General features: G+C 59.0%; 1 protein-coding gene across 3 annotated transcripts; it reads left to right on the top strand.

Annotated features, from left to right (window-relative positions):
• Positions 1 to 2,075: 2,075 nt before the first annotated feature.
• On the top strand, positions 2,076 to 23,799 carry DAZAP1 (DAZ associated protein 1). Of its 3 annotated transcripts, XM_074351301.1 has the most exons (13): positions 2,076 to 2,425; positions 9,682 to 9,722; positions 10,289 to 10,455; positions 10,703 to 10,768; positions 12,515 to 12,625; positions 13,537 to 13,585; positions 16,423 to 16,505; positions 18,852 to 19,005; positions 20,143 to 20,172; positions 20,285 to 20,425; positions 21,300 to 21,476; positions 22,028 to 22,116; positions 22,884 to 23,021. In XM_074351301.1, the coding sequence occupies exons 1-12, from the start codon at positions 2,397 to 2,399 to the stop codon at positions 22,114 to 22,116; spliced, it is 1,137 nt and encodes a 378-aa protein (XP_074207402.1). In that variant the 5' UTR covers positions 2,076 to 2,396; the 3' UTR covers positions 22,884 to 23,021. The 3 variants fall into 3 exon arrangements, with proteins under 3 accessions (XP_074207402.1, XP_074207401.1, XP_074207400.1); XM_074351300.1 differs by lacking the exon at positions 22,028 to 22,116 and having other exon boundaries at positions 2,083 to 2,425; positions 12,518 to 12,625; positions 22,884 to 23,799; XM_074351299.1 differs by lacking the exon at positions 22,028 to 22,116 and having other exon boundaries at positions 2,084 to 2,425; positions 22,884 to 23,799.
• Positions 23,800 to 24,518: the final 719 nt, after the last annotated feature.

Below are 24,518 nucleotides of genomic sequence, written 5' to 3'. Positions count from 1 at the left end.
GAGACACACAGTGCGGTCCCTCCACACATGGGAACATCACTTGGCCTTGGACAAGAGAGATGCACCGACACTCGCGACCACGTGGATGGACCTGGAGAGCACACTGCTCAGGGAGAGAACCAGACACACGAGGACAAGTGCTGTGTGATCCCACTCACAGGAGGTCCACAGAGACGGGCTGGGGGAGGGGCTGGGAGGGAGTGTTTAGTGGGGACAGAGTTTCAGTTTGGGAAGATGAGAAAGTTCTGGAGATGGTGGTGGGGATGGTGGCACAACAACGTGAATGTGCTTAATGCCACTGAGCTGTGCACTTAGAAATGGTTAAAATAACTAATGTTACCACGATACATTTTTTTAAAAAAGAGCCCAAACTATATTCTGTGTACTGGGTACGCCTGAATTGATGCTGGGATTAAATTCAGGAACGTGTGTACAGAGACAATTTTGTCCCACGGGTTGCCCTGGGGTGGGAGGGAGGGAGTGAATGAGGAGGAGGGAAAAACAAGCCATCTCGTTCATCTTTTTAAAAAGATCTGAATCAAACATGACAAAAACGCTAATACGTGTTCATTTCAGTGGCAGGTACATGACTGCATGTTATTTTATCCCTGGTAGGTGTCTGTGTTTTTAAAAGTATATTATTTTAAACAGTTTGGGTCTAGCTTCCTTCATTTGAGCACATCCTGTCCATTTCACTCATACCTTTTGTGGTTTATTTATCCAGTGGATAGACATGTGGGTTGTTTCCAGTTTTCTGCTCTTCTAATAGTGGGCTGTGAACATCCTGGGGCATGTCTGTCTGTCCCCACACTCAGGCCAGCATTTGGGGGTTGTTGAGCTTCCACTGTTGGAAGGACAGTGCCAGCTGGCCCCGCAGTTTCTGAGGCACCCCCATCACTCTATACGACTTAGCTTTTCTCCCACACACTTATCTCCACGTGCCAGACTTACCCCACCCCCCGTAGGGAGCCTGCCCTGCCAAGTATTACTGATTTCTTTTGACCTGAAAAACTTTATGGAGTCCCCAGGGGGAGGACATAATGCCTGCCTGATGCCAACTAGGACCACTCCTTTCTCCTTTGCTGAGCTTCCGTTTCTCACCTGCAAATGGGGAATAAGGAGTTGCTCTCCTCCCGTGGCTACTGTGAGCGATGAGACAGATGCCTACGTGCTTTGCCAACTGGAAAGTGGCCTAAGTCAGGTGTATTTTAAATGTTTTATTTTGCACTGTTGCCGAAGACCTAGTTCCTTCACGCCTCACATTCATTTAATTTTATGGGGAATACGTTATATCGTCAGGCTATCAAGAGGCTGAGAAAGTGAGCAGGAAATCGCCAGGCTGCCCAGACCCCTCATCTGACACCACACAGGTCAGCATTGTCTGTCGTCTGCGTAGACCTGGGTGTCTCCGCCTCGGGTGCTGGCGTGGAAAGCAGGTTATTCTCTGTTGTGGGGCCAGTCCTGCCCATTGTAGGATATTTAGCAGCATCCCTGGCCTCCACCCACTAGATGCCAGTAGCCATCCTCCCAGTGGTGACAACCAAAACCCGACCTGCAGACTTCGCTCAGCGTTTCCTCGGGGAGAGAAAGGCTGAATCACCCTGGATGAAAACCACCAGTGTGGACTAATGAGGGCAGGACAATATTTGGCACACGCTAAGGACTCAGTATGTTTCTATAACTACTGGATTTACAGCCAAATGTTGGATTTGATTCCAGTTCTTCCCCTGAGCGGGTGATCTTGGGCAGGTGATTGAACCTCTCTGACCGTCGGTATCTTCTTCTGGGAAACGAACGAAGCGCTGACGCCTCCCGCGACTCGGCGGGGTTCGGGCGTGGCCTCTGCCCACGGCTGACCCCACGTGTCTCAGCCGCTTCCCACGCAAGACCAAACAAGGAAGCCGCAGCCGCGCCTGCGCCCCGCGGCGCCTAGCCCCGAGCGCCTCGCCGCGCACGCCCCCTCGCGCGCGCGCACGCACGTGGGCGCGCTCCCAGCCGCGGGGCGGGGCTGGCGCCGGAGCGCTGACTCCACTTCCCAGCATGCCCCGCGGCAACGCCTGCCGCCGCCGAGGAGGAAGACCGGCTCGTGGCGGCCGAGCTGCGGCAGCGCGGGTCCCGCCGCACGCACGCACGCAGCACGCACGCGGGAGCACCCCTGACCCCGCCCCCGGAGGCCCCGTGCGGGAGCGCGCCCGGGAGTGCGCAGGGCGGCGGCGCGGGCACGGGGGCGCGCGGTGACCGTTGGCGCTGAGGGGAGGAGGCAGCGCGGCCGCCGCCGTTGCGCAGATCCGGGCGGCTGCTGTGGGGAGGGCGCCGGGGCCAGTGACCTTCCGGAGGCGGGAGCGAGCCAGGGGGCCCGGACGCCGAGCGCCGCCGCCGCCGCCGCCGCCGCCGCCATGAACAACTCGGGCGCCGACGAGATCGGGTGAGGACGCGCCGGCCCGCGCCGCCGCCTCGGCCGGCCCCCGCCCAGACCCGCCCGGCCCGTCAAGGTCACGCCGCGGGGCCGCGCAGGGTCGGCGGCCGGGGAGCCGGGGGCCGCGACCGGCCGGGGGCTTCTGGGAGTCCGGGCGCCCCGCCGCCTCATGGCTGGGAACCCCGAACGGGATCTGGGGAGCCCTGCGAGAGTCCATACGCCCCGCCGCCTCGTGGCTGGTGACCCTCAGCAGGAACTGGGGGAGTCCGGAGAGTCCTGGGGGTCCGGACGCCCCACCGCCTCGTAGCCGGGGACCCCGAGCGGGAACCGGGGGGTCCGGGGAGTCCTGAGGGCCCGGGAGCCCCGCTCCCTCGTGGCTGGGGACCCCCAGTGGGAACTGGGGGAATCTGGGGAGTCCTGAGGGTTCTGGCGCCCCGCTGCCTCGTGGCCTGGACCCTGAGCGAGAACCAGGGGATCTTGGGAGTCCTGGGGTCCGGACGTCTCGCCTTCCTGGCCAGGGACCCAGAGCGGGAACTTGTGGGTCAAGGGGGTGTCCTGGGGGCCCACGCGATTTCCTGCCTGAGGGAGACCCCACCACTGCCGTCCCTGAATTTCCCGCTGGGGGACCCCCGATCGGGAACCCGCGGGCTCCGGGGTACCCTGTCCTCCCCTGCACCTGGATTTCCTGCTGGGGGACCCGGAAGCGTCCCGGTGCCGTATTTCTCCTCGGGGACTTCGAACAATAACTTAGGGGGTCCGGGGCGCCCCCAGGCCTTGCGCGAACTTGGCAGGTCGGCGGATGTGGCGCGCCGGCTGGGGGGTTCCATTTCTGCTGCTGCCCAACTTCTCCCGGCCGGGACTCCCAGCGACAGCCCCCTCCTCCATTCACTCTGTCCTCCCAAGTGAAGGTTTGCAAACCGAAGGCCGAGGGCCAAGGTTACGGGGCCTGGTCCCAGGTCTGCACCCGGAGCACTCCTCGGGGTCCACCATCTCAGCGCACCCGAGCCCCCTGTTGGGGCATCTGCAACTGCTGTTTTTATGTTGCTAGAGCTTCTTCCTGCTTAGCCCCCACCGCACCCTCATGGGTGAGTTTAAGATAAAGAGAAAGGGAAACTCCAGTGGTGGACAGAACATGCTCCTTTCCGAGGTCTTTCTCTTTGGTGCAGCTATTAGCGAGAGAAGGTTTGTTACAGCTAAGTTTTCCTTGTTAATTATAGTCTTCCCTAATTCTAAATGAGCTGGAGATGAGAGAAGTGATCCCAGAGGAGCCAGAGAACCCAATTCTGCCCCAGTCTCGGGGTTTGGTCTAGTTTTCTTTGTGGAGACTGTCTTACAGCATCAGAGTAATTTTACAGTTAAATTCTTCCACGAAGATGGCACAACTGCCTGGGCTGGGTTTCCGTAGCCTTGTGTACATTTCTCTGCGCTTAGCTTTGAACAGATGCGGTGTTTACAAAATGCTTGATTTGGTGAGTAAGTCATTGTTTGCTGGTGGGTGGCCGGCCTCCCTGGGCCCCTGCCTGGCTCCAGCTGCAGGTTACACCAGAAGACATAAAACACATTTTGTGAGCTCACCCCTCCAAAACCCCCACACCATTGAGAGGACTGGGAGGAAGGCATTTAGCTCCTAGCCTGGGTTGTTTTAGGAAACAGGTCCAGGCACTAGAAGTCTGAGTTGTGTGTTAGATAAAGGAAAAGTTGCAGCATTTCCAAGGGGAAACTAGGAAGTGAGGGGAAAGAGAGCTCCGCCCAAAGGGGACGGAATCTTAGGGGGAGTTAGTGCCCCCCCCACAGATGGGGACCTGTCTTTCTGGGGAGCCTTCCAAGAGGCAGGTTCCTTTGGGCCTGGGCTACCTTTCCCCTCCCCTGGGAAGGAAGGGAGCCTCCAGGTCCACGAGGCTGCCCCTCGGTATGTCCTCAAGGAGACAGCCCTCTGTTGCCTGGCATTTCACCCCAACTTGTACTGACTCTGGGAGTTGGTGGAGCCAGGATCTGAGGCTGGGTCTGGAGGATCCCACCCTCAGCGCTGCAGCCCCGGGCAACTTTGGGAGGCCGTGAAGCAGGTAGCAGAACCAGGATCTGGATGAGGGACCTGCCTGGCTACATTCCCCTCCACACCCTGGCGAATGTACCCAGATTAGCTTAGTTTTAAAGTTGTCTCAGGTGTCCCAGAAACTTTTTATTGCTTTGCCCAAAAGCATTAACTGGTTTCCATTTTATTAGGAGCCTCGTTTGTGTGTAATATGGGAAGTCCGGGTCCGCCCTGTAGTTGAGCTTGTGTGGGGCTCCATGGTGGCCCTCTCGGGGTTCCTGGGAGAGACCACAGCTGCTGGCTTCAGGGCCGTCACCATGCGGGAGTGTGTGGTGTGCAGATGAGGCGATAGCCAGCGGTACTGGGCCGTGATAGTGGGGGTAATCTCTGATGACACCCACCTGCACCTCACAGCTCCTTTGCTTTGGGGTCTGGTCACCCCCTCCCCCCCCAGTCCCCTGGTGGAGACCTATGTCCTCAAGAAGTGTGTGGATGCGGGGGAGCATCCCACTGGCAGGGTGTGCTTTGGAGTTTGAGTCTCTGAGGAAGAGGTTCTTGCCCCTTCTCTTTTGTGGTGTCTTGACTGTGGCAGAGCTGCCTCGGTGATCAGCGTGGACTCTGAGAGGAGAACAGGGTTGGCGAGATCACTCCTTCCTTTAATGGAGAGAGGAGGTATTTACGTATTTAATGGACTGGGAATTGAACCCAGGACCTCGAGCGTGCTAAGCACGTGCTCTACCACTGAGCTAAAGCACCGCCCAGACCACTGCTTTTAGTTTACGTTTCAGCGCCCTCGGTATCACAGTCTCCACTGAAGCAGGGGCGGGGCTTGAGGGCAGGGGTCAATGGGAGCAGCTGTCACATGTGACCTCGCGGAGTCCACGTGCAGATGTCCTCAGTCCTTGGCCACCTGGCAGGACAGGCACTCACCTTGCTGGGGGCCGGGGAGCAGCCAGGGTTTCGTCCTGTTCCGTGGTCTTGGAGAGTCCACTTAAGTAGAGGTCCCCTGACTCAGATCTCTGGAATGACGCCCGCGTGGCCTCTCTGAGAACCCCACGGTGCCCACCAGTGAGCTGGTGAGACAGGGACACCTGGATGAGACTGAGGGGCGGCCCCAGGGAGAGGAAGGACCTGGCAGAGGGAAGGGAAGCAGCAGTGGAAGAGGCAGGGAGATGCGGTGCATCCGAGGCCACAGACGCAGGGAAATGGTGACCTCGGGGCCACAGATCCCAAGTGCTGACTCCATGGGGGCCGGTGGCTATGTGGTGCTCTGCTGACTTCAGCATGTGGATTGGTCCTGAGGTGGAGTGCGTGGGTCCTGCGTGGCCACGGCCCTTTCTGGAATGGTTGACTGCAGAGGTGTCGGACGCCGACAGCCCTCTGTGGAGCTCTGGCTGGGCCTGGAAGGGCGGAGACCAGGGGCACACAGGACCTGACTTGCTAAGGGCCTGTTTGTGTGAGCGCCCCAGGAGGCAGGTGGGGTCCCTGTTCAGTTCCGAGAGGGTGGAGACGCTGCTGTCAGAGGCTCATCTTTTAACTTTGGGGCTGTCCTGGGCCAGCATCTCCCCTTCAGCATGGCCGACGTTCGGGGCCATCCAGGCACCTTGGGTGTGGAGCATCCCCGCCCCTACCCCTTCGATGCTGGCACCCCCCCCCCCAGTCGTGACAATCACAGACGTCCCCAGATGTGATAGAGTGTCCCCCCAGCTGCCATCCCCTGTTTGGAACTTTGCTTTTTCAGGCACTTGCTCCCGGGGTTCAGGACGTGTCCCAGGGCTGGTTGCCCCTGGGAGGTGGGCAGTGATGTTGGGAGGTGTTCTGCTGGACTCCTGTCTGGGTCCTGCTGCTGCAGTGGGCCCAGCAGCTTAATGCTATGGTGCGCCCTCCCGACCCAGCAGCCGTGAGGAGCGGTCCCCAGTGAAAACCCTTCCGTTTGGCAGGGCAGAGGGAAGCTTGGAGGGGTCAAGACTGTCCCTCTATGTCACTCTCATGATGGCTGGGCCAGAGCAGGGAGCCCTGCGGGTCGGAGTCAGTGTTTTCCACATGGGGGCAGCACCGCCGCCAACCGTCCGCCTTCTCCAGTCGCATCTGGGCAGAAGGCCACTCATCTGACCCAGGCCCCGGCTGGTTCTGGTTTGGGTGGGGAGCACCCTGATTGTGCCTGGGAGGCGTGGGAAGCCTGCGCTCCTCCCATGGGCTCTTCTTGAGTGCCGGGCGGCCCCCGCCACTGTTGAAGCCTGGTGAGCTTAGCTGCTGGCCTGAGGGAAGCCGGGGCTGCAAGGTCAGGGGCCAGTGTGGGCAGGCTTTGGGGTGAGACCTCTGCCCCAACAGCTGCCTTCGGGGTTTCCTGTCTGTCACGGTGGAAGGGCCTGGAAGTGGGGTGTCTCCCGTGTGGCAGCAGTGGGGCAACACGTGGGAAGATGAGGCCTGGTGAGCCCAGCTGGGGTCAGAGGTGCGAGAGCTGGCCTTTAAGCAGAAAGGGGTCCGGCCTCTTCTGCACATCCTCCCGTGCGAAGCCACCGGCCTGCAGTGCTGCCAGGGCAGGGCCCGCTGCGGCTGCATGGGCAGATTCGCCGCTGAGGATTTGGTTTCCCGTAGAAAACACCACGTGGGGCTTAAGTGCTCGGAGCAAGAGCAGGATGGTCATCCAAGCCAGACTTCAGGTTCAGCAGGCGGAGAGGCGGAGTGTGTCCTGGAGCCTGGAGCCCGGTCACTTCTGCAGAGCCCCCCTGGGAGGAGGTCACCAACCCCAGCTGTTGAGGTGCAGGCCCTGGGAGCCAGCAAGCTGATCGCAGACCAGCTCTTGTGGGTCCCCTGGGTGGTGGCATTGCTTGTTTACTGAGTAGGATCCTGACTGGGTCACCAGAGGTGGATGGGCCCGGAGGTCCCCTCAGGGTTCGTCAGGTGTGGGGTCTGTGGGATCTCTGAGTAAAGACTGGCACCCTTCAGCGCAGGGAAGGCTAGAGCAGGCAGCCACGTGTGGCAGCTGACTGCTCACCTGCGGAGTCGTGTGTGAACGCAGCATCACCGCGCTAACCGGGTGCCCAGATGTCCGTCTGGGTGCCCCTGCAGGTGTGTGCGGCCGCGTCAGCCAGGGTGGCCCTGCGGCTGAGGCAGCAGTGCAGCCCCGTCTGGCTCTTCCAGGAGGCCCTGAGTCTCTGGACACAGTCCCTGCCACCAGGAGTCAGTAGGGTCTCCTGGGGACTTCCGGAACCTTCCATCTGCAGACCAGGGAGCAGGAGGAAAGGAAATAGAAGCTTGTGAAGCAGTCAGCACAGCGTTGGCTGGGGCTCCGTGGCTCCTCCTGTGTCGAGGAGCTGTGTCCCGTAAACCTGTCGCAGGGGCTGCGTGCTGATGGGTCTGAGAGGAAGCCTCCATCCCGGCATTTCCTCACTGACGAGCCATCTTCGCCCTAGAGTGGCTATAACTTGAGACTTAGAGGTCAGTGACAAGAACAGCAGCCCGGTGCCCGCGTCCTCACACAGTAGCCGGGGTTCTGCCCGTCCAGGTGCCCTCTCACCGCACCTCTTCCAGGGGAAGGCAGCCCGTCGACACCTCTGTGCAGGCGCGTCCGCGGGTCCTGAGAGCCCAGCACAGCGGCGCCGTTCGGAAAGACGGTGGCAGCGCCGCATCGTCCATTCTGCGGGGCAGGCTCTGGTTTTGTTGATTGCGAGGTTGATGACATTTCTAGTCCTTTCGCCTTAATGCTTGATTTCGAAATTTCAATGAGGGCTGGAACCTGGACTGGTCAGACCAGTTCCTTCCTCCACTGTGGCCGGTGGGGATTGGTTTGCTTGGAGAGACACCTGTTTCTGACCTTCTTGTTTGGTGGGACTCAGGCCTAAGCAGAGGCTGGTATTCCTCCAAGTGAATTGGAGTTTGTTTTGGTTTTGGTTTTTGAGAATGCTTGAGGCCTCTTTTTTCTACTCCAAGCTGCTTTTCCACAGCAAGCCCTCTGTTTCTGTGCCGAAGGCCTGGCCAGAGCGGCAGTCCCTTGGTGGCACCAGCCAGCCTCAGGGCCCTTCTGTTGTGGGCCCTCCTGGGCGTCAGGTCCTGTGCGGGTGGGGCCTGCGTCACGGGGACTGCTCCACTCCCCGGGGTCACGAGGAGGTAGGAGGAGGCCTGGCCAGATTTCGAGAGTGTGTAGGAGACTGGACGTGAAGTTAGTGAGGCCCAAGTGTGAGCCTCCCCTGCTGCCTGGTGGGTGCAGCCCCTGGAACTGATCCTTACAGAGCGCCTTCCAGGGCCCTGGGAGTTCGGCCTCTGGCAGGCATGTGGGGCCACCTCATGGGGTCTGTCCTTGGGTGTGGGGCAGGGCACCCTGTCTGACGGCTCTCTTGGTGGCTTGGGGCTCAGTGCACCTGGCCCTGAGGGCATTTTATCTTCTAGCTGAAGGAGGTGTGGTTAGCTGTGCAGGGGGCCTGGGCCCCCTGCACTGGCATCTGATGACCCACTGGTTTGCACCAGGAACCCCGAGGGTGATGGTGTTGTGTCCCTTTTCCAGGGGAAGCAGGCAGGATGGAGGGCTGCCGCCCCATCACTGGCCCTGGGGTGTAGGGGCCTGCGTCCCAGCTGCGAGGGGGTACCAGAGTGCACGTGAGTGCGGTCCCGAGTGGGGCTGGAACAGCCACAGCGCACGGGACTCCCCCACTCACCTAGACTCAGAGAGTGGCAGGCAGTGGGAGGGTTCAGTGGGCTGCAGAGATAGCGGAACTTGTCCTTTCAAACATGCTGGTCCATCTGCCCGAAAGGCCACCCTGCTGAGTCTGCTCCAGGGACCTTCCCAGGGATTCATGTGTCCTTACTCACCACCACATGGCAGGTATCTGAGGCCTAGCCCTCAGTCCCCCACCCGCACTGTCCTAGCTTGCTATGTGCCATCCCAGACCTGTTCCCAGAGTGGTCCGGGGGCCTGCCCCGTAGTCTTGCGCTGGAGCTGGCGTGGTTGGGGGCGCCCGTCGTTCTCTTGCAGGACCCCATTTTGTTATGATGACAAAGGTCGGCATCCTGTGCGATTTTGGACGTGATAACCCTCACTTCCCGCTGTGTTGGCACATCTTGGAGTCATTTTTCACGTCTTCTGCTGGCAAGGCTTGGCTGGGCGATAACCAAGGCGGGCACATCATGGCCCTGCCCTAGACCTGAGTCCTCCGGGACCGCTGTCGGATGGGCCAGATGGGCGGCACTTGGGCAGAACCGCCTTGGTCCTCAACATTTTCTTGTTGAATTGCAGGAAGCTGTTCGTGGGCGGCCTTGACTGGAGTACCACCCAAGGTAGGTGCGGATGGGCAATGGGCTGGTGACCTTGGTCTTCAAGTTGTGTGAATTTGTTTTTTTAATTCTCGACTGATTTGATTGGTTTCTGGGAGGCAATGTTTGATCAGGAGTTGGCTGGGACAGAGTGGTCCTTGGCCTTGGAGCTGGATCTCGTCCTAATGTTTCACGGCAGAGTTGGGGGAGGACGTGGGGGCAGGCTCCTAGCTCAGGGTGGAGGCAGAGGACTGGTGGTGTGTGGAGGCTGCAGTGAGGTGGGCTAGGGATTGACAAGGGGCGAGGGGCAGGTGTCGCTGAGTTCCGACCCTCAGAGGAAGAAATTTGTGATTGGTGGCCTTGGGAGGCCTTGGAAGTCATCCTCCCATCCCTTCCTTGGGCTGGCTGGCCCCTCCCCTCATGCAGCCTTCCCCTTCCAACCGCGCCCCCAGCAGCTGATTGGCCAGTTTAAGGTTCCTGGTTCGCCACCTTCCAGGCCAGGCTGAGGGACCAGGGGAGCATTTACGTGCGCACTGGCTGTGACCCATCTTAACCCTGCGGCACGTTTGTCTGTCCCGCTTTCCGAGCAGAGACCCTGCGCAGCTACTTCTCCCAGTATGGAGAGGTCGTGGACTGCGTGATCATGAAGGACAAGACCACCAACCAGTCTCGAGGCTTTGGGTTTGTCAAATTCAAAGACCCCAACTGCGTGGGCACGGTGCTGGCCAGCAGACCGCACACCCTTGATGGCCGAAACGTGAGTGTCCATACCTGAACGAGGCTCCCACCACCCTTCCGTGTGTCCTTCCTCTGCTTCCCTCTGTCCCATGCTCTGGTGGTGTCTGTGTCATGGACTGCTTCCCAGTGGGGTTGGTTGAGGAGGGTCAAGGCTTGGGCATGGGTGGGGTGTGGATGGGAAGTGTGCGCCTGGCTGCTGCCACTCACCCCTTTTTCTGGGGGAAGTAGCTTCCTGTTCACAACTGGCTCCTTTGAAACTTCCACAGATCGACCCAAAGCCATGTACACCTCGGGGGATGCAGCCGGAGAGGACGCGGCCGAAGGAAGGATGGGTAAGGGGCTGGGGGGCTCCTCCTCCTGGGGGCTTCCACAGCCACCATTTGGAGGAAATAAGGTGCCCTTGATCTGGTGTTTTTGCTCATTAAAATGGAGAGTGACAGAAGGTCTTCTAGTTTCACATTTTAGTGGCTGAGAATTGCTCAGATTTGTTCAACGTTGAAAGTTTTTTATCTTGTAGCCAAGAAGATTCTCATTAGTCTACCTTAAAAATAACAGCTTACACCCATTTGTTATCAGGAACCTTCCATTTCATCCTCGCTGCCTGCTCTCCGCTGGCCCAGCTGCTCAGGCGCCCTCTCTACCCCAACTCAGCTCTCCTTGGTGACCCAGCTGAGCTCGGTTCCCCACCCCTCCATGTGTCCTGCTCTGTGGACTGCTCCCCCCAGGGCTGAGTCCCACCACCAGGTCCCTGAGCAACTAAGCTCACAGCCCAGCTTGGGGATTCTCTGTGAGCTCTGTGTGGCCCCTGCTGCTCAGCCAGCTGGAGCAGGACCCTCCCACAGCCCCCACCCCAGCACCTAAAGTGAGCTGGGTGGGAGGCTGTTGAGGTGCTGGTCTTGGCCCACCGCGCAGGTCTGATCAGCCGGCTGGGCCTGGGAACCTGCATTCCTAGCGGATTCCCAGCTGCTGCTGGTGGACAGGAGCCTCAGCCCAAGTTTTTATTTTCCCAGCTTCCTGTTAGAAAAATAGGGATACAGGAAAATGGGAAGAGCAGTGAACCCCTGAATACACTGCCCCGATGCGCCAGTTGTCAGCATCAGTAATCTGTATAGGACCCCGGATGCCAAATCCACAGACGCTCAGGTCCCTCATACGACATCACGTAGCATTTGCGTGTGATCTGCACATGTCCTCCCGTGTACTTTAAACCATCTCTAGGTGACTTATAAGACCTAGCACAGTGTAAGTGCTATGCAGGTGGTTAGCTGGCATGTGGCAAATCCAAGTTTTGCTTTTTGGAACTTTGTGGAATAGTTTTCTGCGTATTTTTGATCCACAGTTGAAACCAGGGACGCAGAACCTGTCAGGGGGCCAGTGTGCTTATCCTCATCTTGGTCTGCACACACTGCTGCTGACAGCACACCCTCCTGCCCCATCCCCACACCCCGGGCATCCGCTGGGCTTATTCGCAGGGTGCTCACAGCTCTTCTGTTCAGACCTGGCTGGAGCGAGGCTTGTGTCCTGTGGCATTCACCCTCCAGTTGCAGTGGCTTTGTGAGGGCAGGGGAGGCCCAGTAACCTGCACACCCTGGTGGTCTTGAGCCCCCTGTGCCCCTGTGAAGCTGTCCCCGCCCAAGTGTAGTCTCTGGATCCCTAGTGGAGTCCCTTGGGAGTCTTTGGGGGCAGGAGGAGGCAGGAAAGGGGAACAGTCAGGTAAGTGATCTTCAGGTACCAGAACTTTCCACAGTCCTGAAAGCGAGCCTCGTTGCCAGTTTGAGTTGTGGAGGCTGCCCTGATTTCTGTGATTCTCCTGAAACTCTGGGTTTACACTGCAGAGCTCTGAAGTCCGCAGCCGCGTGACCGCCCATCCCCGGGCACAGGGCGCGGCAGGGCTGGTGGGGCCCCATGGCCTGTGCAGGGAGGCAGCATGCTGCCGGTGCTGCTGCTTTGCTTCTCTTTGGACCGGCTGGATTCTTGGCGTGTTCCAGTCTGACTTTCAGAGGCTACATCATACGCACTGTGGGGAGTGTTCTGAGGGTTTCCCATGTGAGCTAACCATTTTCTTCTTCTTGAAACAGCAGAAAGGACCCAGGAGCGATAACAGTAAATCAAATAAGATATTTGTCGGTGGAATTCCCCACAATTGTGGTGAGACAGAGCTCAGGGAATACTTCAAGAAATTCGGAGTGGTGAGTCCTTCCCGCGCCAGCAGCATGGCTGGTCAGGGCGGGAGTGGCGTAGCCCTGTGTGCACGGGAAGGTGCGGCCCAGCAGCCTCTCCTCTAGTCCCGGTCCTGCCCTGACAAGGCGGGCAAGAGCCGTCCTTCCTCTTCTAGGCCATCTGCCAGCCCAGGAGAATAGTTAGTGGCTTTTCTAGGAAAATGTCAGTTGGACAGGCGGACTTCCTGGAAGGCACTCTGGTTGCTTGTGGCCACCATGGTGGAAAGCCCTAGATGGTGCTTGGGACTACGGGTGTGTCTGGGCCGAGGAGCTAGCCTGCTATCCCTCGGCACAGGGGGGGATATCCTAGATCAGGTCCACCTGGGGCCTTGGCTGACTGCCTCCCCTTCCCCCAAAGGACCTGAGGATGGTTTTCTTTTCTGGAAGAGGATAAAATCCTTTAGAATCTTACAGGGCTCAGTTACTTGGGGTCACACGGGGAACTCAGTTCTTGTGGGGCAGACAAAACTAGGCTGCAGCTAGGGAGCCGGCGGGCGTGGGAGGCCGTGCGGTCATCTGAGGCGAAGGCGCGAGGTCACCCAGGCTCCTGCCGGGTCATGCTCTCGCTGCAGTGCACCTGTCAGGTGGCACATGTGCAGGCCTCGGGCCTGGCCAGGAATTTGGAGCGTGGGGGCCAGGGACGCTGTCCCTGGGAGGTCCTGGCCCCCACGGTGTCCCTGGTGTCCCATGCCCGCCCTGGGAGCACCCATCCAGCCTGCTCGCGCCCCACGGACCTCAGACCCCACAGACACAGCCTTTTGCTGCAGGACTTCCTGGGTTCTGGAGACACTCAAGCAGCTGTGGGCTCGGGAGTTTGGTTGTAGCCAGAGGTGGCTGGGGCGCCTGTGGACCTGGGTCCTCAGACGCCGTCTCTCTTCCAGGTCACAGAAGTGGTCATGATCTACGACGCGGAGAAGCAGCGGCCTCGAGGTAAAAGAGACAGAGTTTGTCCTCGACCCCCCCTCAGATGGCAAACTATCTCACAATTAGGTGGTGGTTGTAGCGAGCATTGCCTCAGAAAAGGGTGATTTGGAGACCAACCATTAAAGTGTAGGCCCTTCTCACGCGGCCCCCAGCCTGTCTGCTTCCCAAGGTCAGGCGGTACCGTCTTTTTTTCCCCCCCAAGCTCACTCTTTTGAAGTTTTTACAACTTGACATGAATTTCAACATGGTTTCTGTTTTTAAGTGTGTCCTGAAAGATTAGTTGTTCTTTTAAATCGTGAACGTCCTCCCTTACGCCCATCTCCTGTTTTAAGTTCACACCAGTGAAGTCAGGAGTCTCATTTCATGTCGTCAGACTAGGTCTGCCCCAGCTCAGCTCGAACGTGGACTTTCTTTGATCCATCTCATGCTTTTTTCTTACTTTGGTATTCTTTCTCCCCTGAGTCCGCGGGGCAGGCGGGAGGAGGGGTGAGGAGCCCCCTCAGCACATCCTGGCCAGAGTCCCCGAGCTGCCCACACTTGCACGTCCGAATGGGTTTGCGGGGCTGGGGCACCAGGCACCCAATCTCCGTGCCCCTTTGTTTTTCTTTTTTTCTTTTTTTTTTCTTTTTTTTTTTTTTTTTTTTTTTTGGTGTGTGTGTGCGCGGCTGCTGCTCCTTGTCCCCGCCTGTATGTTTTGGTTCATGAACCGCTTTTGGACCGGCCATGTGAGCTGATCTGCCATCTGGGCTCCAAGCGGCCCCCCGCCCCGTCGAGGCACCCCGAGCGCTGAGCCGGCGCTGCCCGCAGCATGCGCCCGCCATGCTGGAGAATAGTTTGCCATTTGAACCTCATCTCCTCTTACTCCATGATTAAGTAACATATCCTCACTTCATGTTGATTAAGCTGTTTAAGTCTTAGTCTTAATTTTAACGTAGTTGTACATGCTTAGTGACGTACTTAAGTGTTTCATAGTAAAGTACAGTAACGTTAAGTAAGTTGTTTTTCCTTTTCTCTCTGTGAATTGTTTGTGATTAATGATATCTCTTTAGATTTCTCTTCTCCAGGTGCTAAATTATATCACACAGGTACAGGCCAGTCCCGCAGTCAGAGGAGGGAACGGGCTTTGCTCCAGTGGGGTGTAAACGAAGTTTCAGTGTTTCTGTTCCACTTCCTCAGTGGTGATGTCGCCTCTGACAGACAGACGCATCCCTAGAGGCCCCGCCCCGGGGCTCCTTCCCCACGACTCACCGCCTCTTGTGCTATAAGGACCGCGAGCCCTGTGGCTTCAGACACTCCCGCACTTGGAGAAAACGTTCACTTTTTAACATGCCGCTCAGCACCCATGTTGCGTTCCACCACCTGCCTCCGATCTTGTGACACCTCAGGACGCGGGGACACTGAGGCTGCTCTTAGATCCCTTGGTCGGCCCCCTAAGACCCTCGCCCCAGGCCGGGGGCAGGCCGAGCTGCCTGGGCGGGTTCAGGCAGGAAGAGCTGGCAGTGAGAGCGCTTTGGGCTTGACCCTTGGGCTGCATTGAGTGGGGCTCAGACATCCTCTTGCCCCTGAGTCCCCAGCACTAGGCGAGCAGAGGGCGGGGCCAGGCCGAGAGCAGGATTGGTCAGCCGGTGTCCCAGAAAGCTCCTTCCTGCCTTCTCACCTCTGAGTCTTCTCCAAAGCCTCTGCCTCACCCTCCCCGTCTCAGTCCATCTCCCCTCATTCCCGCTTCCACCTCCTTGAGTCTGTTCTGCAGCCAAGACCTGCTCCGTCTCTCACTCCCCGTGCAGGGTCCTTGTGGTGAGTGTGCAGGAATCACGCCTCACCCCCACGAGCCTGCCCCCCCCCCCCCGCCTTCTCCCACCTCCTTCCTTCACCGCGGTTTTGCCAGTAATGTTTGCACATGGCCCCAAGGATTGGCCCGCATCCCTCTTTCCTCGGTCCCAGAGGCCTGGGAATGCTGCTCCTCCTGGTCCCTCCCCAGCCGCCTGCGATCTCTGCATCTGCCTCCTGGGATGCTCTGTGCCCCGCACCCCTCCTCCACGCCCGTCTCCAGCCCCTCTCAGGCCCTCGGCCCTTCCCCTGGCTTGTCTTTTGTTCTAGCGGGTCTTCCGGCAGCTGTCTGCCACGAGTGTCCTTTTGTGCTCAGAGCAGCTGGGCCCCGGGGAGCCAGTGCAGCAGGCTGAGGACGGGACAGGCCAAGCTAGCCAGGCAGTCGTGCTCACCCAGACCAGCAAACTTCGTTTATACTGCACTCGTTGTGGGGGAAACGCTCAATTGCTTTTCCCTTGGAAATTCTCTTTGGTGACCTTGTGCCTCTTGCTCTTGCTGCCGACAGCAGTGTTTGACCTGCTGGCGCCCGTTGTGGCCTGTATCTCTGTGTATTTACGTAGACACGAGCAGATAGACACCTGTATGCATATGTGCCTTACCTCGGCAGGACTCCTTGGGCTTGCCCAACAGCGTTGGGCAAGCTTGGCGAGGCTCTCCCTGTGGTAGAGACCGTACCTCTGGTAGCGCTAGGCCGTAGACGGCGGCTGTCAGCACGAGCTGCAGAGCAATTGCAAGCCGAGGGGGAGGACCCTGGGTTTCAGAAAAGCGGAGACGCACCCACAACACACACCCAGTTGGGCAGGGCTCGGCCCGGCCCCTGCCTGCTGGACCCCGCGGGCACCTCGCCCCTCCGTCCGGCGGCCGCGCGCTCGGATGCGCCCCGGCAGATCCGGGGCGGCGCACACGGGCTTCGCTGAAACCCTCGGTCGATCCCTCGGCCGGCCCTGATACTGTTCATCGTCCTGTTTTGTGTCACAACACCCTGCTACCTTGATTCACTCTTCGTCGTTGGCTAGGTTTTGGATTTATTACTTTCGAGGACGAACAATCAGTGGACCAGGCTGTCAACATGCATTTTCACGACATCATGGGCAAAAAAGTGTGTAGTTGTAGTTTTATTTTACCTTAAGACCAAACCCAGTCTTAGGCAACTTAGGGATTTCACTGGAAATGAAAATCCCTTATCAGGAGGAGGGCCGGGTTAGTCGTCCTGGGACCCTGAGCTGTGGGTTGGGCCCGGTTCTCCTGGAACCGGCTTTCCATCTGGAGCCCCGGCTCTGGACCTGGGGGTGGGCATGGGGTGGGGGCCCCAGGGTGGGGGGGGGGCTGCCCTCCAGTGAAGTCGCAGGTTGCCTCAGGCTTGGTTTCAGTGACCACTCCTTCAGATGTGTGTCCCTTCCCCGATTGTCCTGTGGGGGCCAGTAACGGGCCAGCCGCGAACCTTGGGAGAACAGGGTCTGTGTAAAACTGAAGGAAACATGAACACCCTGAAGGATTGGTTGTTAATTGGGTCACTTACTGTGAACTCGGTACCGACCACATGCTCCTGGTAGTCCTTAACTCCATGCAGTCAAGTGACCTCTGGCTGTTTCATCTTCATACTGTGTTGCTCCACAGAGGGAAACTCAGAAGTGGCCCGACCCTCATTTTCCCCAGCCCCAGGGAGCTTTTTGAATTTGAACGTAGCTCAAAAATGAGTAACTGGTGGGAACTGTGCAGTTTGCCAGGGCTGAAGGTCCGCCTTTCACAGGGTTCCCACCTCGGGCCCCAAGACCTGCTCAGCACACCCAGCCCTTCTGACAGGCCCCGGCCGACTGGCCGACTCCAGTGGGGAGGAATCTGGTTCCAGTGTGTCCTGTGCGTCCGCCCCTGGAGGGCAGCGAGATACAGTCTCAGGCTTCACCAGTTCCGCTTGAACCTGACTATGCAGGAGACAGCTGCACTTTTAGTTTTAGACACTCATTGAAGCTTTTAGTTTAAAATTAGCACGTCGATTTCAAGGACGTGTGCAGTTACAAACACAAAGTTCAGAGGAGCCCGTGTCCCGTGTTTTAAAGCACTGTGACGTTTACAGCCCAGCTCCTGCAGGGGCAAGAGGCCTGCTAAGCCACCGGTCTGCCCTGGCCTGGTTTGGTGGGTCCCAGCGGTGTCTGGGGCTGGAGGCGCACCTCCAGCGAGGGGTGCACGTGTGGAGGCCAGCTTCCGCCCCCAGGGTGCCAGCTGGAGTGCAAGGAGCGACATCCGCGATCCCGTAGGAAGGGGAGAGGTGTTTTTTTTTTTTTTTTTTTTTTCCTTAAAGCGGGGTTGCTTTGCTTTGTAAGCAGGAACCAAATTCCCTTAAGGGAAGTGTGGGAAGACTCGTTAATTTGAGTTCTTTGAAATGGTCCCCATCCTGCTGTTGCACCACCCTGAGCTGGCGGGGATTTTGTTCCTGTCTGTGGAGCATCCTTGGGTCATTGGAAGGTGGGGTCCCTGTGCCTCTGTCCCCCGCCTGTCTTCTCTCCCAGGCAGGGGTTTAGGGCAGAACACCCGGTGCTGGGCTCACAAGATGGGGCCCCAAGGACGACTCCAAGTGGGTCCTTGTCTCTTTCTGCTCATTCACACTTATCCTACCAGCCAGAAACACTTGGGGTCCCGGCAGGCCTGGAACGGGGGTCTCTGCTGTCAGACTGCATGCACAGGGAAGGCTTTGGGGGGTGAGCGGCGGCCAGGCCTCCCCGCGCCGGCCCCTGACACCTGACACGTCCGAGAGAGGGAGGGCCCGGGCTGCTGCCCCAACACAGTATGAAGATTGCTTACTGATTCAAATGTCCATTTTATTGCATGTTTGTTTACTTTTTGTTAGATGTAATGTAAGATCCTCTTACCACATCCATTTCCTCTGACATTGTTTTGAGTTAACTGAGATTCTTTAAGCGTTAGCCTGGGGAAGGTAAGTCTTTATCTTCCATTAGACATTTTAAATAAAAACCTAAGTAAACCAGCTGTGTTTCTCAGGTATGAGCTGAAGGTGCAGCAGGGGTGGGTCTGGAGAGGGCCGGCTTGTCTGGCGGCCTGGGCTGCTCCCGGCCCAGGTCCCTCCCCGCGGCCGGAGGTGCCTGTGATGGGGTGATCCTAGTCTCTGGGGCCACTTAGCTGGATGGAAGGCCCTGGTCTGCACAGAGGGCTCTGGGGGCTCCTGGTCCCCAGGCCTGCCCCCCGTGGGCAGGGCTTTGCTTGTCTTACAGTTGGATCTGTTGTACCTGAGAAACATTTTTTAAACAAAAAAATTTTTTAATTTTTTTTAAGAAAAAAGTTAATGGCCTAAATAAGGTTTATAGTTAAGTATTTAGTTTTAAGTTGTAATAAGATGCTAAGTTTAGTTGTAAGTTACTTGAGGGTGTGTCTGAAGGGATGGGGTCTGAGACCCCCGGCATCTCCCTGAACCAGAGCTCGGTTTGTCTAGGTGGAAGTTAAGCGGGCCGAGCCTCGGGACAGCAAAAGCCAAGCGCCAGGACAACCGGGTGCCAGCCAGTGGGGCAGCCGGGTCGTGCCCAGTGCCGCCAACGGCTGGGCAGGCCAGCCCCCGCCCACGTGGCAGCAAGGATACGGCCCACAAGGTAAGGCTCGTACCCGTAGCCAGCCCGGGTAGCTGCGGGGCCGGGGCAGGTCTCCTGGTGCTCATGCAGGCCATGTCGGGGCACAGGAAGCAGGATTGGGGCTCCCCATCCGGCCCGGAGGTGCACGCTCGTCCCAGGAGCCAGTGCCTGGCCCTTCCTGCAAGGCCTGCAGTGGGTACTGTCACTCACTGCCAGTTCACTGCCCACGGAGGGAGACAGCAAGGCTGTCTTGGGCACCAGGTCCATCTGGAGGGTCGAGTGACCCTTGGTGGTCATCGTGGCCACAGAGCTGCAGTGGGTGTCGTCCCTGAGGGCCGGGCTGGTCTGAGTGAGCTCTGGGTCCTTTCCTGGTGCTGGCCTGTGGTTGGGGGCTATTGAGGCAGTGCCTCCAGGTAGGAGGTATCAGGGAGACCGTCCCCTGTACTGAGTATTGTGCCCACCCAGAAGGGTGGAGTTGGGAGTGGCCAGGGCCTCAGATCAGATCCTCAGGGGAAGAGTGGGCTGCTCCCTGGGCCAGAAGGAAGCTCGGAGTCCTGCTGCCTCTTGGGCCCTTAGGGTCTTTTCCAGCTCTCTGGGCTGTGGGTCCTCCGTGTGGCATTGGCAGAGCTTTTGAGGACAGCTTGGCAGGAGGGTTGGGGTGGCCAGGGGTCCCAGGACAGGAGCCGGGAGCTTCCACCCGCTTTAGAACCTCAAGAAGGGCCAGCATCCAGGGAAGGGCGCCAAGGAGGCCAGGCAGGCCTGACTGCTCCCAGGGCACCGGCACCCCTGGACCCGCAGAGCCGTCTCTGCCCGGCTTGGGGCTTTATCCTGGGTCTTTCGAGAGCTGGCTTTTAAAATACGTGTTTTATTGCAAAAAAAAAAAAAAAACACAAAACTGCAGCTGTAGGAAACCATTTAATGAGACCCGAGGCCCTCACATCCACCAGCAGGTGAAAAACTAGCATTTGACTGTGGAGTCTGGCCCCGGGTTCCCACCTCCCAACCTGAGATCCCACTTGTGCATCTGAGTCCCTGATGTGTAGGTGCACCTGGAATGTGTCAGGACCCCAGGTCCTGCGGCAGGGCGGGGGGTCCCCAGTCTGCAATGTGGTGCTGACTGGGCACCCACCCCACCTGACCCCTGTGTTTCCTGTGCAGGAATGTGGGTGCCGGCAGGACAGGCGATCGGTGAGTCCTGCCCCAGTAAAGGGGAGAAGGGAAGCTGAAATGGGCGGGCCTGCGTCCAGCAGGTGGGGCTGTGAGCCACGCTCTGGTCCTCACCCTGCGTCCTGTGTTCCAGGTGGCTACGGTCCGCCTCCTGCGGGAAGAGGAGCTCCCCCCCCACCCCCGCCGTTCACCTCTTACATCGTGTCCACCCCTCCTGGAGGGTTCCCGCCTCCTCAGGGCTTCCCCCAGGGCTACGGCGCCCCGCCACAGTTCAGTAAGTGCCCGCGGCCCTTCCGGGGCGTTGAGCCTCCAGCCTGGCACCCTTCAACCTCTTCGGGGGGGCACGGCGTGGCTGTGCCGCACAGAAGTGTGCTCTGTCAGCAGGCGGGCCTGTGAGGTGTCCCAGCCTCGGGACCCGGTCTCTGTGATTCAGCCGAAGGACTTGATTCACTTTCTCTGCTCAGCTTTCTCATGATGGCTGGCGGCAGGCACACCCAGAAGGTGGGCTGCCCCTTCCTTGCCAGCACCCTGGGTAGATGGGGACAGCCACGCACGGTGACTGGGTTCCTGTTGGAGGGAAGTGCCTCACCTGATGGGGGGTGCGGGGTGACAGGTGGTCACTGCAGCGTGTCACTGGGCCAGCCCTCCTCTCTCAGTCCTTGGGGCGATGAGCTCACTTGGCCCCACAGGGTTTGGTCTACCTGACTTTGTGGGCTCAGTGGCCACCTGTGGCCGGTGACCCAGGACTGGGCCTATGGGCTGCTTGATGGCCATGTGGCACGGACAGTGTGTGCCCACTCTGGGCCCAGACTGCAGCTGGTTTTACTTCTGACAAGGTGGAGGGTGGCCGTGACCCTGCCTGCACGTTGGCTCTGACCCTGTCCTCGGCGAGCATGGGGTTGGGGAGTGTAGAGGGAGTGTTTCCCTGCAGCTGCTGCCCACGTAAACCCCTGTCTCCTGCCAGGCTGGTGTGGGTCAGTCTGCCCAGTGAGGGCCGTTTCTTTGGGCAGAGCTGCGAGTGTAGCTCCAGTTCGGCCTGTGGACGTCCTCGAGGCCTGGCCCTTGCATGGAAATGGTCTGGGTGGCTCCCGGCAGGCTCGGCCATGGGCCGCACCATGTCTGTGTCTTTCTCTCCTGTCTGTCTGTAGGTTTTGGCTACGGGCCTCCACCTCCCCCACCAGATCAGTTTGCCCCTCCGGGGGTCCCCCCTCCACCGGCCACTCCAGGGGCTGCACCTTTGGCCTTCCCACCACCTCCGTCTCAGGCCGCCCCTGACATGAGCAAGCCGCCAACCGCCCAGCCCGACTTCCCGTACAGTCAGTATGGTGAGTGGCCTCCCTCCCGGCATGCCCGCGCAGGGTTGTCGGACAGCTCACGCGACCTGGGCTCAGCAGACCTCAGACAGGCTCTGGGGCCTTTGCTGGGGCACTGGCATGGAAGAGCAGTGATGGCATGGCAAGAGTCCAGGGCCAGCAGGTTTGGGGGCCTGGCAGGCTCTGCTGCCCTGGGTGCCTGGGTTTGCCGAGTGCGGAGCACAGAGCAGGTGTCGGGGGCCTGCGGCGTTGGCTTTATGCTTCACTGCAGGTGCTGGTCCACTCGGTGCTAGGGCCCGGGTGGGGGAGCTCCTTCGGGGACAGGGTGGGCCTGAAGGTCTCCTGGCGCTGAGCAGTTGCTCCCAGCACCGCCACATCCCCTGCTCTTGCTCCCCTGGGGACTTGGCCGGCCATTGTCACTGAGTTTGTGGGTTCTCGCCCCAGCTGGAGCAGGACATGTCGCTGGCCCCCAGTGGGGGTATGCCCCGCCCTGCCCCCCACCCCCCCACCGCTTCTCTGCCAAGGCGGCCTGGGGCAGTCACCCTGGTCTCGTCTCTTGTCAGGCCTGGGTACCTATTCTCCAGACCCGCCAGGCTTCGGCCCACACTTTGTTTACACCCTTATGGTCGGGCTGAGCAGTGATGTGGCCTAGGTAGGTGGCGCCTTCTCCATGGTCCCCACGCCTGCGCCCAAGCCACGGACATCGCCTCCCCTGCCGTCCTGGGCGGGGGTGGGCCCGGCGGTGCCCTCGGGGACGGGCCCTTGCCAGGGTGAGGATCTCAACCGGCCAGAACCCCTCAGGCCCCAGACCTCTGCTTTCTCAGGACAACACTCAAGCCCAGTGGGAATCTGGGCCCTGGGATGGGCCCTCTGCCACAGCGTGCAGTCCAGTTGGGCCTCCTGTGCCCTCTGAGGTGTGGGGTCTGGTCCTCTTAAGAGGAGGGCCCTGCCCCCGACCCATACCAGTTGGTTTCCTGGAAGTCGCCAGCCTCAGGGCCAAGCTCCGTGCCTCGGGCTGCTTTGTAGTTCTTTCTTAAATCCTGAAAGCTGTGCTGAGTCCACCCTGCATTCCACTTGAACACAAACTCTCTAGAAGCCTGGTGTCCACCATGGCAGGCCAGGTGATCTGTGTCTCCAAGCTCCAAGGCCTCTCCAGCTGCTAGGATCTGCTGCCAGGCCCCCGGCCCTGAGCCGGAATGAGTGGGGAAGGGACCGAGAACAGACAGGACAGACCAGTGGGTCCTTGAGGTCTTGGAGCTGCTTTTCTTTCTGTGCGAGATGCCGTCCAGGGCCCTGCCAGGGCTCCCAGGCGGGCTTTCCGCCCGCCAGATCCTAGCCCCATCCTGAGCCAGGGCCCAGGCCATAGGTGCCCGTGGGAGCGGGAGCCCCGGCCCCAGCTCACTGGGCTCTTCCCTGCAGGGTATGGACAGGACTTGGCCGGCTTCGGACAGGGCTTCTCAGACCCCAGCCAGCAGCCCCCCTCCTACGGAGGCCCCTCGGTGCCAGGCTCAGGGGGTCCCCCCGCCGGCGGAAGTGGCTTTGGACGCGGTCAGAACCACAATGTGCAAGGATTCCACCCCTACCGACGCTAGCTGCGGGCGCCACGCGGACATCAGGCGGCTGAGACCCAGGATTCGAACTTGTGAACTCGTGACAATCACAGACTTGGGCAGAGATACCGACTCAACCAGGGGGGTGGGGGGGCGAGAGGCTTTGGAAGTGGCTGTGGGTATCTGGACTGAAGTTTTTAAATATATTTCTTTCTCTAACCCATCAGCACAATAAAAAAAAAAGTCACTGGTTCAACAACAGGGTTTAAAGAAAAAGTCTTCAGCTTTAATTCAAAACTTCAGGTTTCTTTTTCTTCCTTTTTTTTTTTGAAATTATTTTCCTGAGCCTTTTGTTTTACCGTATATTGTAAACTTTTATGTTAAAGAAAAAAATATACATTTACAAATTGTGAGATTTTTAAGAGAAATTTTCTACGATGTATACTGGCTTATTTTTTAATTTAAAACAGGGTTTCCGTCGGCACTGGTGGAGGTGAGGGGCGTTTTTAGTCCCTCACTCCTGGCTTTGAGGGTTGGGACTCTTTGGTCCAGAAACTCTGGGAGCTTGAAGAAGAAGTCCTACTGAGTGTGTTTTGTTTTTGTTTATTCCTTGCTTTTGTCGACTGACGTGCCTGGCAGTGTCTGCAGGTGCGCTGTGGGGGCCGCGCCGCCTGCGTCTGGCCCGGCGTGCAGGACCAGGAGGCCCGCATCCCATGCCCGCACACGTGGCTTCGGGGCATCCCCGCTGAGCAGTTTGAATAAAGACAGTGAGTTTGGATTAGAAACCCATGTTGTCTCTGTTATTCCTCCTGCTCCTGCTGCAAGGAGTCCTTCCCGTGGGAGCGGCCCAGGCCCTCCGCGGTGGGCCTGGGGGTCTGGTCTGGGGGTGGCTGCCTGGTCAGAGCTGCAGGTCCACTGTGAGGGGCTCTGGGTTCTGGGGTTCAGGGCCGCTGGCTGGCGCCAAGGAAGAGGCATCTCAACGGATCTGGGTACGGTGGGCCCAGCACCCCTAGACCCTGCAGGCTGCTCACCTTTCCATGAGCTGGGCTGTTGACGTGGGTGGTGTGGGTGTTGGGACCCCCAGTTCAGGGCTGGTGGGACACAGCTCCTGGAGCTGAAGGAGGCCGGGTCATGGTGGGCACCTTGGGGGCTCTTGGTGAGGCCCCACCAATGTTCACACAGCCTGAGAGGTGGGCCAGGCGTGGTCAGTGGAGCAGCTGGACCCTGACCTTTTGACTCAAGTCCAAGCAAGGGTGGGTCCTAGACATGAGGATGGGTCTTGGGAGCCAGGCAGGTGGGATGGGACAAGTTCTGACCCACCCCGCAGTGGCCACCCCTCCTGTGGACACCGCGGGCCTGGCCGGCAAAGTCCGTCTGCAGGGCCCTGCCCGCCCCAGGTGTTTTGGTCTTGTACCACATGGTTTCTGTCCATTTTCTTGACTGCCCCCCACCCCAGACTTAGGGGGCTTTGCCATTTGAAGCCCCTGTTTCCCCCCTGAGTGTG

The sequence above is a fragment of the Camelus bactrianus genome, chromosome 22 (genome assembly GCF_048773025.1).
Source record: "Camelus bactrianus isolate YW-2024 breed Bactrian camel chromosome 22, ASM4877302v1, whole genome shotgun sequence".
Classification (NCBI taxonomy): domain Eukaryota; kingdom Metazoa; phylum Chordata; class Mammalia; order Artiodactyla; family Camelidae; genus Camelus; species Camelus bactrianus.
This window is presented reverse-complemented; position numbering and strand designations above follow the sequence as displayed.